Consider the following 15,468-nt stretch of genomic DNA (forward strand, 5'->3'; position numbering starts at 1 on the left):
TTCCTACAAATAGCTGGGAAGCCAAACGATTGTATGATCCTATTTTCCACGCTTAAGTCTTGGGAATCTTTGACCTTGTGCGTATATTTTGTAAGAATTATTGAGGAGAGATAGATGAGAAATTCTGTTTGCAGACCTAGTTGCAGCTGCAACACTCCCCACATAGACTGAAAATAAAAAATGCCTTAAGCCAGCCTTCCGTGGGATGGGAGCTGGGCAAATTGGCAGCTTTAAGCCTGACTTACAAGATGTGACTGGATTGCACTGGAAGTGTGTGAAAAAGTGGTAACTGAGCTCTTGTGGAATTTGGTCTCTCTTACTCTGTACTCGGACTGTGTTTGTGAGAAGCTCTCCAGGAGATGGAAACCAGTGGAACACCTGAATCTAAATACTCATTTCTCTCTTCCCCTTTAACTTGCTTTATTCCATCCACTGCAGTCACTTCGCCCTCATTGCCCACCTCAAGCCTTCTTTTTGCTTCCTCCTCGCTTTTAAAAAACTCAGTTAAACGTGTTTCTTCACCTTGGCATTGTCTTGATAGAATAGATCAAAGGAAAACATGCAAAATAAATTGCCTGTTTGGCCATACATCCCCTTTTGTTGGGTGCTGGAGTGAAGGTTTGACCCTGCCCGAACCAAGGGCTGCACGACCTGTTCCAACCACCTCTGCTCAGGCCCTTACATTACACAATACCAGCTTTGCCTAAAGGTGGAATCTTTAGCAGAAATTTAATGTATTTTGTCTCACTTGCATTTTTCCCTCTGATCTTTCTGTTATACCCAGTTAAATCAGGCAATAATTCTGGTGTTATTTTTTGTGTAGCTTGAGTTGAGGGGGAACATCAGTACTGATGTGTATGAAGGAGATAAAAGTATGTAGCTCTACTTAATCATAGCTCCTGTGTTGTCTACAGGGTCTTAATGCTCTTGATTTTGTGGAGAGAATTTGGAAAAAACAAGGATGAAGGAATCTGCTCATTTTTCCTGCTTTACTTATTGCAGAGTGCAAGATGCTTTAAACACTCAGTACTTTGCCTATATGCTACTCTTTATTTAGAGTTAAATAAGTTTCAAGCTTCTTTTAATAAAATTATGCATCTGGTAGGTGTATATGTGCAGTTTATGAGGGCTGCAGGATGAGCAATAGTTTCAACACTTGCATGAAATAAACATGGTGATTATACTATAAAAATTTTGGCTAAGATCTGTCAACATTTTAAACTGACACAGCTGTTTGTTAAAATAGTCAAGATTTTTAAAAATTATTTGCTATTCAGCTTTACAACACAAAAAATAAAGTGCTTATTTCATTTATTTAGTATGTCTGTTAATGTGAGGCATTGTATGTAAAATGAAATTTGTGATGAATGTTGTTGTTTCTTAAAACAGGGCCCTTTTCCAGAGAGATTTTATTGGAAAAATACTTCACTTTGAATTTAAACTTTCACTATTATTTCCAGTGGAAACTTGTCTCTCCTGAACCTCTGATTCCAAGATAAGACCATTGGAAAAGAACAGAATTTGCCTTTCAGAGTTGCAGGAGTCAAGGTTGTATTTTAGAATAAGTCAGTTAATATTTTGTGTTATTTTCACCGTTCTTCCCATTTGGAGAAGATCCTTTAGTGGTGATGCTTATTGTACTTTCACTCTGTTTCCATGTACCATAACTGCTTAAGAAGTTTTTTTGTGGTTTTTTTTGTTTGTTTGTTTATGCTTTTCTGTGGTTGTGTAACTGATTTGTATGTGTTCTCTACCTTCTTTGTAAAATCTCACCCAGCTATCAAATATTTTCCTGAGGGAATGCCGGCAGCCTTTCCTCTGGGGCTGATTCTGATAGGATTGGTCAAAGATAACCGGCAACTCCTCCTATTTGCTCTGGCATTGATCCATATTGCTTAGGCTTTATTCCATATTTACCCACAGCCCTTCACCTCAGTCTTGCTCAACTTTCTTACACACCTTTCCTCATTTGTGCTAAAAACATTTACGGCTCTCTTTTTTTAATTGTGTTTTGACTTGCAGGGTCCTGACTGCAAGTTGCACCAAGAGCCCAATGATGTCAAAGGTCCAAAAATCAAATAAGGATCTTCAAAATCAAGCTTTTCATCTACCCAATAAATTTTCAAAGACTACTTAAGGTAATTTTGAAAGGCTTTTTAAAGTAGTGGAAATGAGTTTGTGAGTAACTGATCGTTTGACTAATTTACACAGAATTTTGGGGAATTGCTGCTTTTACTCCCATAGGTCAGTTAGGAGTTAGACTTTGTGCTGTTAACCTCTAACCATAATGGCACATTTTCCAAGACAAAAAATGGTTTAATAGGAAATCTTTGACATGTTCTGGCTGCCTGTGCAGGGGTTAAAGGTTTTTAAGTAGAAGCCAGTGCTGAGCATGGTACATGTAATTCAGTCATTGCACAAACGACACAAAGTCCATTCATTGTATCAGCAGAGGCTTTTTTATATCTTGCTTTTACCTTCTGAGATTTCTATTTATATTAACTTTACATTATTCTCAAAAGTGGTTTTAACTGCTGGTACTCAGCTTTTGTTGTTCCTACAGTCCCCTTTCCAAAAGATGGTCTTTTATTTCAGGGTCTCAGTACTATGTAACTCAATTTAGACAAAGATCATGCTCTCTTACTAATTAATGGAAAGATATTACCTCCTCTCAGGGGTGATTCAAGCACCTGGATCAGCCTCTTTCCCTAACTCACCTTTTGCCTGGCATAGCCAAAATCTGAGTCCACTCAGGTAATTCCATTTACCCTTGAACTCTCAAAACTACTTTAACAAGCTTGAGCTTAATAAGCTTTGACACACAAAAATCCATGTCTCCCTTAAAGCCTTGAGTCTGGGTCCTGTACTTTTATTCCCTTATGGTATATGGCCTTTTCCTAAGTCCAGCTGGCTGAGGCTGCTTTAAAAAGGAGCCACGATCTAGTCTTGGATTAAGACCAGCTTTGCATCATGACCAGTTCATGTGGCTGCTGTTCCTGCAAGCCAGACTTGCATAAGCAACTATCTAACTCTCCCCTTTTCCCTGCTTGCTTGTCCCACCTTCCTCACCTGGTTTTATTTGTAATCCAAACTCTCAGCTGGGAAGGGTAGCTCTCTGACCCCCAAAACATCCCAGAGTGCTTAGAAACACAATGTGACTTTCTGAATAACCTCCAAAAATTAGTTGTGTTTGCAAAGCCTTGAAACTGAAGCTTCTCAGCCTTGCTCAGTCTGATATTTTACCTGCAACTTTTTATTTGGTTTAGCTGCAACAGCAACTTTTCTATTTGACCAGAGGTCTATAGATAACTTATTTTACTTTTGGTTTATCTTTCTGTAGTATGATCATAGTCCTTACATGGATAGCAGTACCAAGCAGTAAAATAAGAAATAGCTGTCTCTTAATATATAGAATTGGTGTAATAGTAGCAGCTTTGAGAAGTGAAGACAAAGAATGTGGCTTGAAAGAGTACAAGGCATTAAGTGTTTGAGAACAGTAACGGAAACACATTTACATTTATTTATTAATTTGTCAATTCATTGGTTTTTACATTTATTTATTCAACTGTGATCTGTAGTTTGTTGTAACTTACTATGATTTAACCACATTGCTGGAACAAATTCAAATTGCAATTTCGAGTAACTTCAAATAAGCAAATATTGTATTAAACATTAAACCTTCCACATGAGGAGAACCTAAGAAAACATGGTCAGAGGACTCTGACATGAAGTGAGGTGTGTGCATCTGCACCAGTACAAAGTCTGACTTGAGCCCGTGCTCAGACTCAGAAATGCTCAGACACATTTAGCAAAGAGCTTCTCCCTGTTCTAACAATTCACCTTCTGCTTGCCCTCCCCACTCTTAACAGATCTGAACCAAAACCCCAGGAAAGACCAGAAGTAAAATTCAGGCGGCTTCATCCCTATTGGAATGGTATCCTTCAGTTCTTATTCATTCTCTTCTGCTAGAGAGTCCCCTGTGGTCCCTGCTCCTCAGCTCTGCTGGGAATGCAGACATGGCAGGTTCTGAATGGCACCACTGATCCTTGGCTTCTTATTTGTGCAGGTAGGCGTCGAGCCAGAGCTCTCCTGAGCTTTTCAGGGAGCTAGGAGAGGGAGAGAGAGAGGACACATTGCTTAGAGGAGTGTTGGTGAGGGCCTCCTCCTGCAATCCTTCTGCCTTTTTGTGTGCTTCACTTACTGCACGATGTCTGCAAAGGCTGTGAGCAGGGGCTTGCACTGATACTCCAGGCCGTGCTTGGCACACAGGGACTTCACCAGAGGGGCCACCTTCCAGTAGTTGTGTCTTGGCATTGTGGGGAACAGGCTGTGAACATGAGACAGGCAGGTTCTCTTCCAATGCTCCATGAGAAATCCTGCCTTTCTCGTGTCCACATCCATTCATACTTCTCAGGAATCACCCAGCTCGCACTGAGCAGGGTCTGTAGCTGCTCCCAACTCTTCTTTCTTTTATGACTTATACAACTTTTTCTGCTTTTCCCCCTCTTTTTTTTTCCCCCCAGTTTGTCTCTAGCGTCTTCAAAACAATGTTTCTCTGAATTAAGTGCTGCTTATAGAAGAAACTACTTTCCCCCTGCCCTCTTTCCAGAATTAACCACCTTTGTAGCACAGAGAAGGAGATGAGCCCATCCTTCTCATTCTCTAAAGTAACAGCATAAATAGTCAGCATAAGTGGGCTTAAACTACTGTGGCACACTATAAACAGGTGATGTAACATGGATATTTTCCCTAATCCTTCCAAGCTGCTACTTGAGATAGACCGTGTTGCTGCCCATGTGGTTGCACGGGTCCTGCCCACGTTCCATTTTCCCTTGTCATCCCTGTGATTTTTCTTTAGGGGTTTCAGTCTTTTTAAAGACAAACTCATTGGTGCCCCACAACTATTTGTAGAATTCAGAGCAAAGAAGAGAAAGGAAAAGAAAGAGAAATGAAAAATAGTTTTAAATAAAAGGAGGGAAGAAAATTCCCTCTTGGTGTGTGCACTCACTGATGTTCAATCTGGAAGTTCAGATGCCCAGTGAACCAGTCATTGAAAAGTGACTGCTCAACATTGCACGTTGCCTGGAGCTAGAGGAGGGCAAAGGAAAGCAAAGTTAGTCCAGCTTAGTAACTGCAGCCTTTCTCATCTCTCTGAAGAGCACAGTGCAGTGTGTTGCTCTGCTCTGTTGTTTTCTTTTAGCCTAAGCTGAGCTACCTCCAGCCAGGGATCATAACCCTCCTGCAGCTTTGTCAGCCAGCAGATGTACAGACTGGCTAAACTGGACCACGGTAAAGCTAGGAGTTGGCTCTTGCAGAAAGTGAGGAGATGGGTGTGTTTAGGAACTGGAGCTGGGACCTGAGTTTGATTTTAGATTGCCCATGAGTGTGTCATTGCTGTGCTCCTTTACCATTTCCATAAGTAAATCCATTACCCTGCTAACCTTCCCTGCCCAGTTGCCAGCAGGTTTCACCCCCAATGCCATAGGAGTCTTGCTTATCTTATGTTTAAAATTTGTACCTGTATGGCCACAATCCTTAAGAATAGAAAAATATTTTACCTGCGTAGACACCCAGTCCAGGTTCTTGTCGTAGTAAATATCCATAGGGATGTGGTTCATCTGGGAAACCCAGACAAACCAGCTGCTCTCCAGCATCCTGTGCAATCAGACCAGAGGGCAGAATCCAGCGTCAGGTGGGAGGGTTAGTGATGAGCCATTAAATAGCAGCATAGCCAGACTCACAAAGACATGGCTGAACACCAGCCTTGCTAATCCAGCACCTGGAAGAACTTCCAAAACCTGGAAGTTTCATACTTCCTTTTGAAACTCATGATTATTTAATGTGTTTTAACACTGACATAGCTTGCGTGCAGCTTGTTTTATCTGCAGCCAAGGACCAAACTGATTAAAATCAGTGAAATGGTCCAAGTGGAGAGTGTGTTCTCCATTCAAGCCTGGGTATTTGCAAGCCCAGACTAAGCTGTTTTGGTTAAATGTTCTCTTAAACAGTGGAAGACCCAACATCCAAAGTACTGAATGTAATTTAAGATAAGTATTTCTCAATTTGGTCAGCCCCCAGTGAAGTCTCTTTGCTGCCACAGCAACCTAAAACTTGCCCTGGCAATTGAACAGATGAGTGTTAGTTTAACTTTATGGAATTAAAACACTAAGCAAAAAATGAGGTGGTTAAGGGAGAATGTGGTAAGATAAGCAGAGGCAGACAGGCAGGCAGGTACAGATGGAAAGAATGTCTAGAGGAAAGCTAAAGAGACATCACCTGAATATAAAATAATATGCCAGGACACTCTTTATTTCTAATAATGATCCATAAATATAAAAGAATCTGATATAGAAGGTCGTCATCCAGGCCAAGTCCTACCAAAAACAGAGACAACAAGAAAAGGGAAAAAAAAAGTGAATTACTTTTCCTTAAGTCTTTCTAATCTTCATTTATATGTGCAAGAGAATAATTTACATTCAGCTTTGATAGTTTTGGGGGGTTTTTTCTGAATGGTATAATCTGAAGAAATTCAAGTTAACACAAGTTAATAATAATTTTTTATGGCTTGTGTAAGAGATGAATCTGAGCTTTCACACCCAGTAAGGAGATTTTTATAGGCACAGCTTTTCCACAGAGCTCAGAAGGTTGAAGGCCCCCAGCTTGACCCCCTTTTGTCACACAAGGAACAGTACTTACCACCCAATACCTTTTTGTGTAAGCAATGTAGAACGTATGCCAGTGGAAGTAGGTGGGAAACAGGAGTGGAGGAAGAGCTGTAGGGGAAAATCCATTATCATTGGGAATGTCATGGACTGAATGACTGGATCTGTCCATTGATCTGGTGGTGCTTACAAACCTCAGACATCATTTTAGGCTTTTAGCTGGGGAACAGCCACAAGTGAGTATTTTGAGAAGTGGTTTCCAAAGCCCAAAGCTTATCTGGCTCCCCATTCTGCTGTACAAAGCAGGGAACAATGAGAATACACAAATCCCTCACCTACCAGGGATTTGGGGTTGGAGAATTAAAAATTCAACCTTCCAAATAGACATCTCACTTGCAAAGAAAAACCCCCAAACCCACAAAAACTCCACAGACTGTTATTTAAATTTGAAAAGTACTGAAAGATGTGGTGTGATATCATAAACCAGAGCCTCTGTGGAGGATGTGGGAGATCTGAGATACGATCTCCTTCCTCAACGAGGCATCTTGGTATTGTATATCTGAGATATGCACACCTGAAATAACCCTGCTGTTTCTGTTAGCCAGAAGAGAGAGACCTGACACTGCTGGGAGAAGTTCTTGCCTTCTTCAGACGTTAAGGGTAAAAAAATAGGTGAAATTAGTCAAATCAAAGTGTCCATTTCTGCTGGGTTTTATGGTTCAAATTCATACTGTCCATTTTCAAGCAAGAAGGAGACTTCGGACTATTCTGGAGAGAGGCAAAAGTTGATTATCACCTTGTCCCATGTTGAAATTGAGCTGCTTTGCAAAAGGAATAAAGCTTCATAAAGCTTCAGTAGGGTGGGAAGAAAAGGGAAGAAGGAGTGAGCCTGGAGATCAGGGCACTGACGGGAGAAATTCCGAGTTTTTCCCTCTCCTCTCTTTATGTAGTTTATTAACTCTCATTATAAAGCTCCCAAACAGCCCCTGGAGCCTCATCTCAACTTCCTTAATTAGGGAATTAAGAGACTTTCTCCTTTTCTCTGTCCAAATAGCTGTATGTTTATTATTGCAAAGCCATACAATTTTAAGATGACCTGGTATAAGGGAACCCCCCCTACTTTTTCTACTCTGGAACAAACAACATTTGGCTAAAAATTCTCAAACCAAATCAATGTGTTTCAAGTCAAAAAGGGCACAGAAACCTGATCTCACACAGATAAGATAATTCCGGCTGGAAAGGTCCTGAGGATCTTGGAGCAGCACCAGCTCTGAAGTCAGACCATTTGCTTGGGGTTTGATCCAGTCAGGTCTTCAGCTGTTCCAAAAACTAGGTTATTATGTTCTTCTTTTATTTTGCTCTTTGACACAGGTACCTTCATTCTGCTGAATTTCTACAGGTCAAAAGTAGAATCTGCAAGCTCCATTAATACCCCTCATGGTATTGCAGGAGAATGGAGATACTCACTGATGAAGAAGTATTTGTGTTGGTGATTGTAGGGCATGTACTTCTTCTTTTTGATCCCAAGCTGTGAAAACAACCCAGAAAAACAAATTACTGAGTGGCAACTAGGAAATTTGCACAGGTAACTTGCTCTTTTCCGTTTATTTTCCAGAGGCAAGTTCTTGCAGACTTCCCACAAGCCTCATTCCTTCTGTCTCCCTCCTATTAGTTTACAAATATAATATTGTCTATAAACCCGCATTGCATTAATGTAGGGATTTGATGCCTTTATCCATTAAAAGATGGTGTGATCTGTAAGTTATGGTAAAAAGAACATTGAGCATGGACAGAGGTGAATTTTAGCTAGTGAATTTATTGGTTTTACATTCTTGCCACATTCATAATTAATTTTGTGAGGAACTAGATATTTCAAGGCTAAATTGTATTATCAGTCAAAAATAGTTATATGTATTTTCTCTCATTTTCCCCCCTACTGTCTCCTGTGATTTTTATGCACTTAAGTGACAGCTTCATGACGGCAAAGGTCTGCCAAGGAGAAAAATATTTCACTGCTGTAGCTGTTGTGACAGGGATTCAAGAACTGATGAGGGTTCAGCACTCTTAGGTTGTCACTTCTGGAAGTGTCCAAGCACATCCTTTATGGTCAAATGACTTCTGCCCAACTAGAGCTACAGCAACAGCCCTGAGTTATTAACTTCTGCTGTTCCTATCACAGCAAGGCTTCTGCCTTCTGGCAGACACAGCCATGCCAAAGGCACTTGTATCTCTGAGCCTCTGACATTAATATAAATAGTAATATAAATATAATATAAAAAAGACCAACTGCAGACACGCTTTATATGAATGTTTATGGGTTATCTAATAATCATAAATTACTGAATTGGTGTTCCAGGTTGTTAAGTTTCTATAACCATTAACAGTCCTTTTGCTGGTGGATTTTTCACCCTATGTGTGATGCACGTACATCATGTCTAATTTATTACAACTTGTCAGCTGTTTAAGATATTCTTAAAGGGATTAAATGTGAACTATGAAGAAAGTAGACCCAATCTTTTTGCAGAAACTGCCATCACATCTCACTTTTAGATCTTTATGGTCCGGCATGGTTGTTGACTGAGGTGTTCTTCCCACACACACACACTGACCTCCACTGAGAGTTTCTTCCCCAAAGTGAACAGGAAAGGGTGCATATCGATGTCAGGGTCTTTATGGAAGCAGTTGGGTTTGGAGTGGTGCTGGGAGTGCAGAAGAGTCCACCAGTTGGCTGATGCCCCCTTTTTAAATGAAGAATAAAGTGTGAAAAGTATGATGCTTTCAGAGCCAGATTCTCCCCAGTTCCCCACTTCCCCCAATGCTGAACGGAATCCCCCACAGAGTCTTCAGAATGCACATTTTTACGGGGAAAATCATCCAATCTCAGCAGTTTTCCAGGGTCAGGTACTTACAATCAAGTGGCACATCACAAACTTGTGCAGCAAGTGGTTCCACTTGGTCTTCCTGAATACTGAAAGGTGTCCTAAATCATGTTGTAGCCACGAAGCCTGGACCTGGAAGAGGAAAAAGAAAACTTTGGGAGGGGAGAAGACCAGGATGGTGCCACATCCATCCTTTGCTTCAAAATACCCAGATTTACTTCTCTGACACTGCTCCAAAGTCACCATCAGAAAGGGACTATGAAATCCTGATGCTCTTAAGGCCTTCCCCAGAATATATCTCACTGAAAGGATGCCAGACTTAGTTTAGTGGGAGCCCCCCACATGCAGAATTTCTTATTTATATCCATATAGTTGTTGTCTTCTTATGACAAAGGAGGACTTGTGCCAAGTCAGGAAATGAAGGACTAGGAAATGTAAGTGGATAAAAGGTGATGGAAGTCCTTGTGCACATTCTGTGGGCTCCATTGCTTACCTGGGAAATTGTCAACACGAGCAGGGAGACAACAAAAGGCATTAAGGATGTCCCAAAGTAGAGGAGAATGAGCCAGGCAGCAGAATCCAGCAGCAGGATGTGAGCGAGGTGCAGGAAGAAGAAAAGCTGATTTGGCTCCATAAGTCCTGTTTTCTCGACAGTATGACGCAATTCCCGGAAATCTTTCACCAGCATTTCCTGGGGAAAGCACCAGGGTTATACATTCTCTGGTTTTAGATGGCACTGCAGCCTCATAACCCAAAAAACAATTGAGGAAAGAAAGAGCAAAGGCTCTGGCTAAAAGGGCAAGACTTGGGCTTGCACACAAATAAACTATTCACGGCTCTCTTACAGATTCTCTGTGTCTTTGCCAAGGTGCACAGAGCAAAGAAGCCATCCCAATTTCTGCACCCCCAGCCCCTAAGGCTAATCTTTGGTGCTCCTTCCATCATCTCCTTGGCAGGGGGAGAGTAGCACAGTAGCTCAGGTGGAGATTGTGTCTAGTTGTACTTTATATGCATGAGCTTCACATGCCACCTTGTGGTAGGTCTTCAGATGAAATCATTCCTCTTAATTTACATCGTCACTTTACCCTTCCCAGGATTAACAGAGGAGAGTTAAACTCCTCTATTAAAAATCTGCACCTCCAGCCCAACTGGCCCCCAGCTAAATAGGAGTTACTGTGATAAGAAAAAAATAATCTTCAGGAATCTCATTCTCAACCACAGGTTGTGGATTTAGTCTAATATTCATTTATGGTTTCTAAGTGGTAGCACAAAAATTGGGAAGATACAGAACAAGGCCTGATCTCAGAGTATCTTTTTAATCTACCTTTGATCTGATTTTTGAGGACAGACTTACATTTTTAGTGGGCTCAATACTGGGTTGGTCTGGTGCCAGCTCCCCAATCTGCAGTGGCTTCAAGTACTTGCTCACCAGCACTTTGTCAACATGGAATGCCACAAAGGCGTCCTGCATATGCACGAGAGTAAAGGAAGAGGAAAGAAAACCAAATTCCAGGTGACAAACCCCAATCTGCTGTGCAAGACATTCTCTGTGGAGGAACCACAATAGCAAAGATCATTTATCTTCCTAATTCATCAAGCTTTTGCTGCCTTTGCCTTCCCATGTTTGTTCTAAGCTCTTGAATGAAATCTTATTTCAGAAGAGGGCTCATGTCCACTATTGCAATTAATGCAGGTGTACAGGCTTCACAATACAAAATTAAATGAATCTCCACCATATGCCTAAATCAGTCTTGTGCTCTGTCACCCTGACTAATATTGTGGCATTAATTATCCTCATTTTACCATCCCTCAGGTTTCTTTGCTTACTGAGCTCCTTCTGTGTTTTTCATCCTCTCCTGTGTTGCTAACTTTCCTGGCTTTCTGCTCTTGATTAAAATCTTCCAGTCAACTAAGATAATTTCTTAATTTTTCCTGAGCCTCAAACATCCATTATATGTGGAAAATCAGGAACTATTTGTCTGGGGATTTTTTTTTCTTTTAAAATACGCAGCAAAGAAACAATCACATTTGTCACATCTTTGTCTAGATGTTAATTTACCACTCTTTTCTACTCCTGCACGTACTAAAAAGCAAGAACTCCAAGGAATTTCCTGAATGGTTCTGTGTGTGTTTACCACAAGCTTCCACGGCATTAAACAAGACAAGCAAACCTGATGAGCAGAAGTCTTTTTACCCATGCACCAACTCCTATCCTTGGACACCTCTTAACTGGCTAATTCTTTTCATTTTGTTCATCCCAAAGGTCAGAAGGACCTCAAGCAGTAACTACAGAAACTTTTCTGGATGCCAGCCTGGAAAAGCACTACTGTCTTTGCTTTCCCTCCAGCTTATGCTGGGGGGCATTTAGGAGGGATAGAATTTAGGAAGGGTGTTTCTGGAAGCAGCTCCTGTGGCAGCTTTCTCACCTTACCCTGGCTGTGAGCAATCACTGCAGCTCACAGTAGTTGCACAAGCAAGATCAGGAGATGAAAGTAATCCTAAAGGTTTAAGAATTGTAGAACTAGATAAAACTAGACCAGAATTGCTCAGAGTCCTGGCCTTAAACACTTCAGGGATGGGGCAGCCAGAGCTTCTCTGGGCAACCTGTGCCAGGGCCTCACCATCCTCAAAGTAAAAATTCTTCCTTACATCTAATCTAAGTCTACTCTCTTTTAGTTTAAAGCCATTCCTCTTTGTCCTGTCACTCCAGGCCCTTGTCCAAAGCCCCTTCCCAGCTCTCTTGGAACCCCTTTAGGACTGGAAAAGGCTTTAAGGTCTCCCTGGAGCCTTCTCTTCTTCAGGCTGAGCACCGCTGGCTCTCCCAGCCTGTTTCCATAGCAGAGGTGCTCCAGCCCTTGGAGCATCTCCATGTCCTCCTGAGAATCGGTTCCAGTACCTAAAGGGGCTCCAAGAGAGCTGGGGAGGGACTTTGGACAAGGGCCTGGAGGGACGGGACAAAGGGGGAATGGCTTTAAACTAAGAGAGTCTCGACTTGGATCGATACCGTTGCCCCGAGGGCTGTCTCTCCTCATTTCGGCGTGTCCGCAGCACGGGGCTGGGGAGGCTCGCATGGGGCAGTGACGCTTCATTCCCCCGACCCTGTCCCATACCCTGAGCACCCCCGCATCCCGCAGTCGCCCCCCCAGGCCCTCCCTGCTTGGCCCCCGCATCCCGGGGCGCTCCCGGCCCGTCCATGTCCCGGCGCCCCTCACCGTGGCGTCCTGCCCGGCGTGGCTGACGAGCAGCCGGGCCCCTCCCGGGTGCCTCCGGCAGAAGTGGCTGATGTCGTACACCTTCCTGTCGATCACCAGCCAGCGCTCCTGCGGGGCCGGCCCCCGCCCGTTCCGCTGCCCGATCTCCTCCCAGGTGAAGCGCCGCAGCACCGCGGTGTCCCCGTCCCTATCCCCGTCGCCATCCCTATCCTGCACCGCCCCGCCAACCCCCAGCCCTGCCATCCTCCCTCCTTCCCTCCTCCCTCCCGTCCCTCCAGCTCGGCATCCCGCTCCGCCGTGGCATTTAAGGGTGGGACCCGCCCTGGCCCTCCCGCACCCCCTGCCCCTCCCGCACCCCCTGCCCCGCCTTTCCCCAGCTTCTTCATGAGCTCCGACTGCTCCGAGTTGGGTTTGTCCCCAAAAAATCGCCCTTTCCCTGTCCCGGTTCTGCACCCCCAGAGCATCCCCAGCATCCAAAGCCCCGCAGTACCTATAGGTGGGGAGTACCTGACTACTTGAGGGGGGGGGTCTCAGCAAGCTCATTCTGTTCTCAGGACTGGCTCAGACAGGGAAAACTTCCCTTAAAATACACCCCTGATTAACCAGAAATATGATATTACTCTGCAGTTTAGCTTTGATGTTACAGTCCCTGAAACCCTTGGATGAAACATGAATTAAGCACATTCTTATGCACAGTTAAAAAAATCCCAACCAAAACACACCAATTTCAAGGAAACTCAGTATTATATTTAGCACCTGATGAAACCCAGTATTTCTCTATTTCCAGTTCTCCAGCACTCACAGCAAAAAGGGAGCAGAGAGCAGGGGGTTCCACAGAGCCCTTGGCAGTAATAATCCTTGGAGCTTGCACTGGATGCTTCTGTCACCTGGGATAAACCTGCGATGGCACACACTGAATGTTGTACCAGATTCTGATGGGAGATTGTGAAACTGCTTTTTTTTAACCCCCTCTGTGCCCCTTTCTTGTTTGTAAAATTATAAGTAAACTATTGACTTGGGGACTCCAAGAAATGAGTACTAATTGCAAAACAATGCTTGGTTCTACTTTTCCTATATTCCTAAACAGTCACAGCATCTACATAATCTTCTGTTTTCAAAACAGACCACAATCTTGAAAATATAAAGCTGTGATCGAGTCGATGATTTCTTTGTTCCATAGAAAACCACATGTTAAAACCCACATCAGCAGCAACCCAGATGGAGGAGCCCACAATCAGGACAGAGTTTTCAAAGCATGTGATCAAAGCTGGAGTTAGTTTATCTGAGTTACTGCCTTTGATGATTAATTTGAATTAATTCCTTTACATTTATAACATTTCTCACACATCTACTTGCCTTTTTTTTCCTCAGTGCTCATTTGCTCTTGAGTTTGCTTGGGCTGGTAAAGCTCTCACTCAGTAATGATTCTGTAGTTTAGATTTCAAGTAAGAAATGCTGATGCAGAGAACCAAGAGAAATCTCATCTAATTATCACAATTAAATTGTTTACACAGTGTTTATGGCTCCTCCCCTTTATAGGAAGATGTGAAAATCCCAAAGTCAGTCAGTGCAATAAGATGCCTTAAAAAAAGGTTTAATAGCTTCTATCATCAATCTGTTTCTTTGCTTCTCCCCTGTAGGCAGTCAGGAAGCACATTTTCCTTCTCATTCCTGGGCTTTGGCATCCCTTTAGGCTCACATTTGGTACTTTTTATAGAATATGTTTTTATAACATTTGAGGTAAGCCGCTTCCTGCCCACCAGCACGCACCTTTGGAAGGGCAGCACAACTTGTTCCTTTTAGCTGCCCTCCTACACTGAATACTCAATTTTGAATATTCAGCAGAAAAGGAGGAAGGATTCAGCCCCTCCTTGGCCTGTGTTCATACCTCCTTAGCTACTTTATAGAATCATTAGGGTTAGAAAAGACTTCAAGACCATCAAGTCCAACCTTTCTCTGATCCTGAAATCCTGCACGAAGTTAAAAAGCTCCAGTGACACCACTGAGAGATTTCCGTGTTTTTCCCCACCTCTCCAAGTGGAGATGGAGTGTTTTTCTCGATGGCCAGCACAATCTAACAGCCCTTTATTAATCTGCTCCACAGCTCTTGAATTAAGTCCAGCTGCTCACTTTTCTACTGGAACCCCACATTAAGCTAAACTTGAGCATTTCCAGTCTTGCAAGCACTGGTGTTTTGCAATCTATCTTTTCACAATCAAGATCTCAGCTGCTAAAAAGATAAACATCAAATTCTGACTTGACATCTACCTGATATCCACTTGTTCTCTCACACATCCCACGTTTTTATACTCTGTAATCCATTTTTCTTCTCCTTGCAGCAGGGTGAAGTGGGCCAAACCTGCATGATGGTCCCTTATGGAACATTTATCTTAATAAATATGTCATCAAGCCTAAATTAAAAACCCTAGATATCTGGAGCAAGGATAAATGGATCTTTTGTGCAGGTTAAAATCTGATTTTTCCAAACTGAGCCGTTGCACCTCCTAAGTGATTAATATATTTGCTGCTTTTTTCACTGTAACTCAGTAAAATCTCTTTAATGGGTTCATCTTTCATTACAGTTTGTGGGCAGCAGCAACAGCCTCAGTAAAAGATGATTCTGTGACTTCCAATGATACAAGAAACCAAGGGATGTAATCAGAGGTAACCCAAAATCTCCATAAAAGGAGAAAAAATGCCACACAAAGCAAAAAA

The 15,468-nt window shown here is 42.6% G+C and overlaps 1 protein-coding gene across 1 annotated transcript; it reads right to left on the minus strand.

The window, feature by feature from the left end:
* Positions 1 to 3,501: 3,501 nt before the first annotated feature.
* Positions 3,502 to 12,996, minus strand: LOC116788025 (acyl-CoA (8-3)-desaturase-like). The gene is made up of 12 exons (XM_032690287.1): positions 12,754 to 12,996; positions 10,896 to 11,006; positions 10,035 to 10,232; positions 9,572 to 9,673; positions 9,272 to 9,400; positions 8,130 to 8,190; positions 6,697 to 6,773; positions 6,277 to 6,374; positions 5,559 to 5,655; positions 5,009 to 5,088; positions 4,202 to 4,327; positions 3,502 to 4,106 (listed from the first exon to the last, which is right to left on the minus strand). The coding sequence occupies exons 1-12, from the start codon at positions 12,994 to 12,996 to the stop codon at positions 4,055 to 4,057; spliced, it is 1,374 nt and encodes a 457-aa protein (XP_032546178.1). The 3' UTR covers positions 3,502 to 4,054.
* Between the last annotated feature and the right edge of the window lie 2,472 nt (positions 12,997 to 15,468).

This window comes from Chiroxiphia lanceolata, chromosome 6 (assembly GCF_009829145.1).
Source record: "Chiroxiphia lanceolata isolate bChiLan1 chromosome 6, bChiLan1.pri, whole genome shotgun sequence".
NCBI lineage: Eukaryota > Metazoa > Chordata > Aves > Passeriformes > Pipridae > Chiroxiphia > Chiroxiphia lanceolata.

Bases quoted from the DNA above. Each gene is read 5' to 3' on its own strand.
- LOC116788025 (XM_032690287.1), bottom strand. From the start codon at position 12,996: ATGGCAGGGCTGGGGGTTGGCGGGGCGGTGCAGGATAGGGATGGCGAC. The intron at 6,774-8,129 runs GTGAGTATCTCC...TTTCCCCTACAG, and splicing joins ACACAAATACTTCTTCATCA to CTCTTCCTCCACTCCTGTTT. The intron at 5,656-6,276 runs GTGATGTCTCTT...CTGATTGCACAG, and splicing joins GCATATTATTTTATATTCAG to GATGCTGGAGAGCAGCTGGT.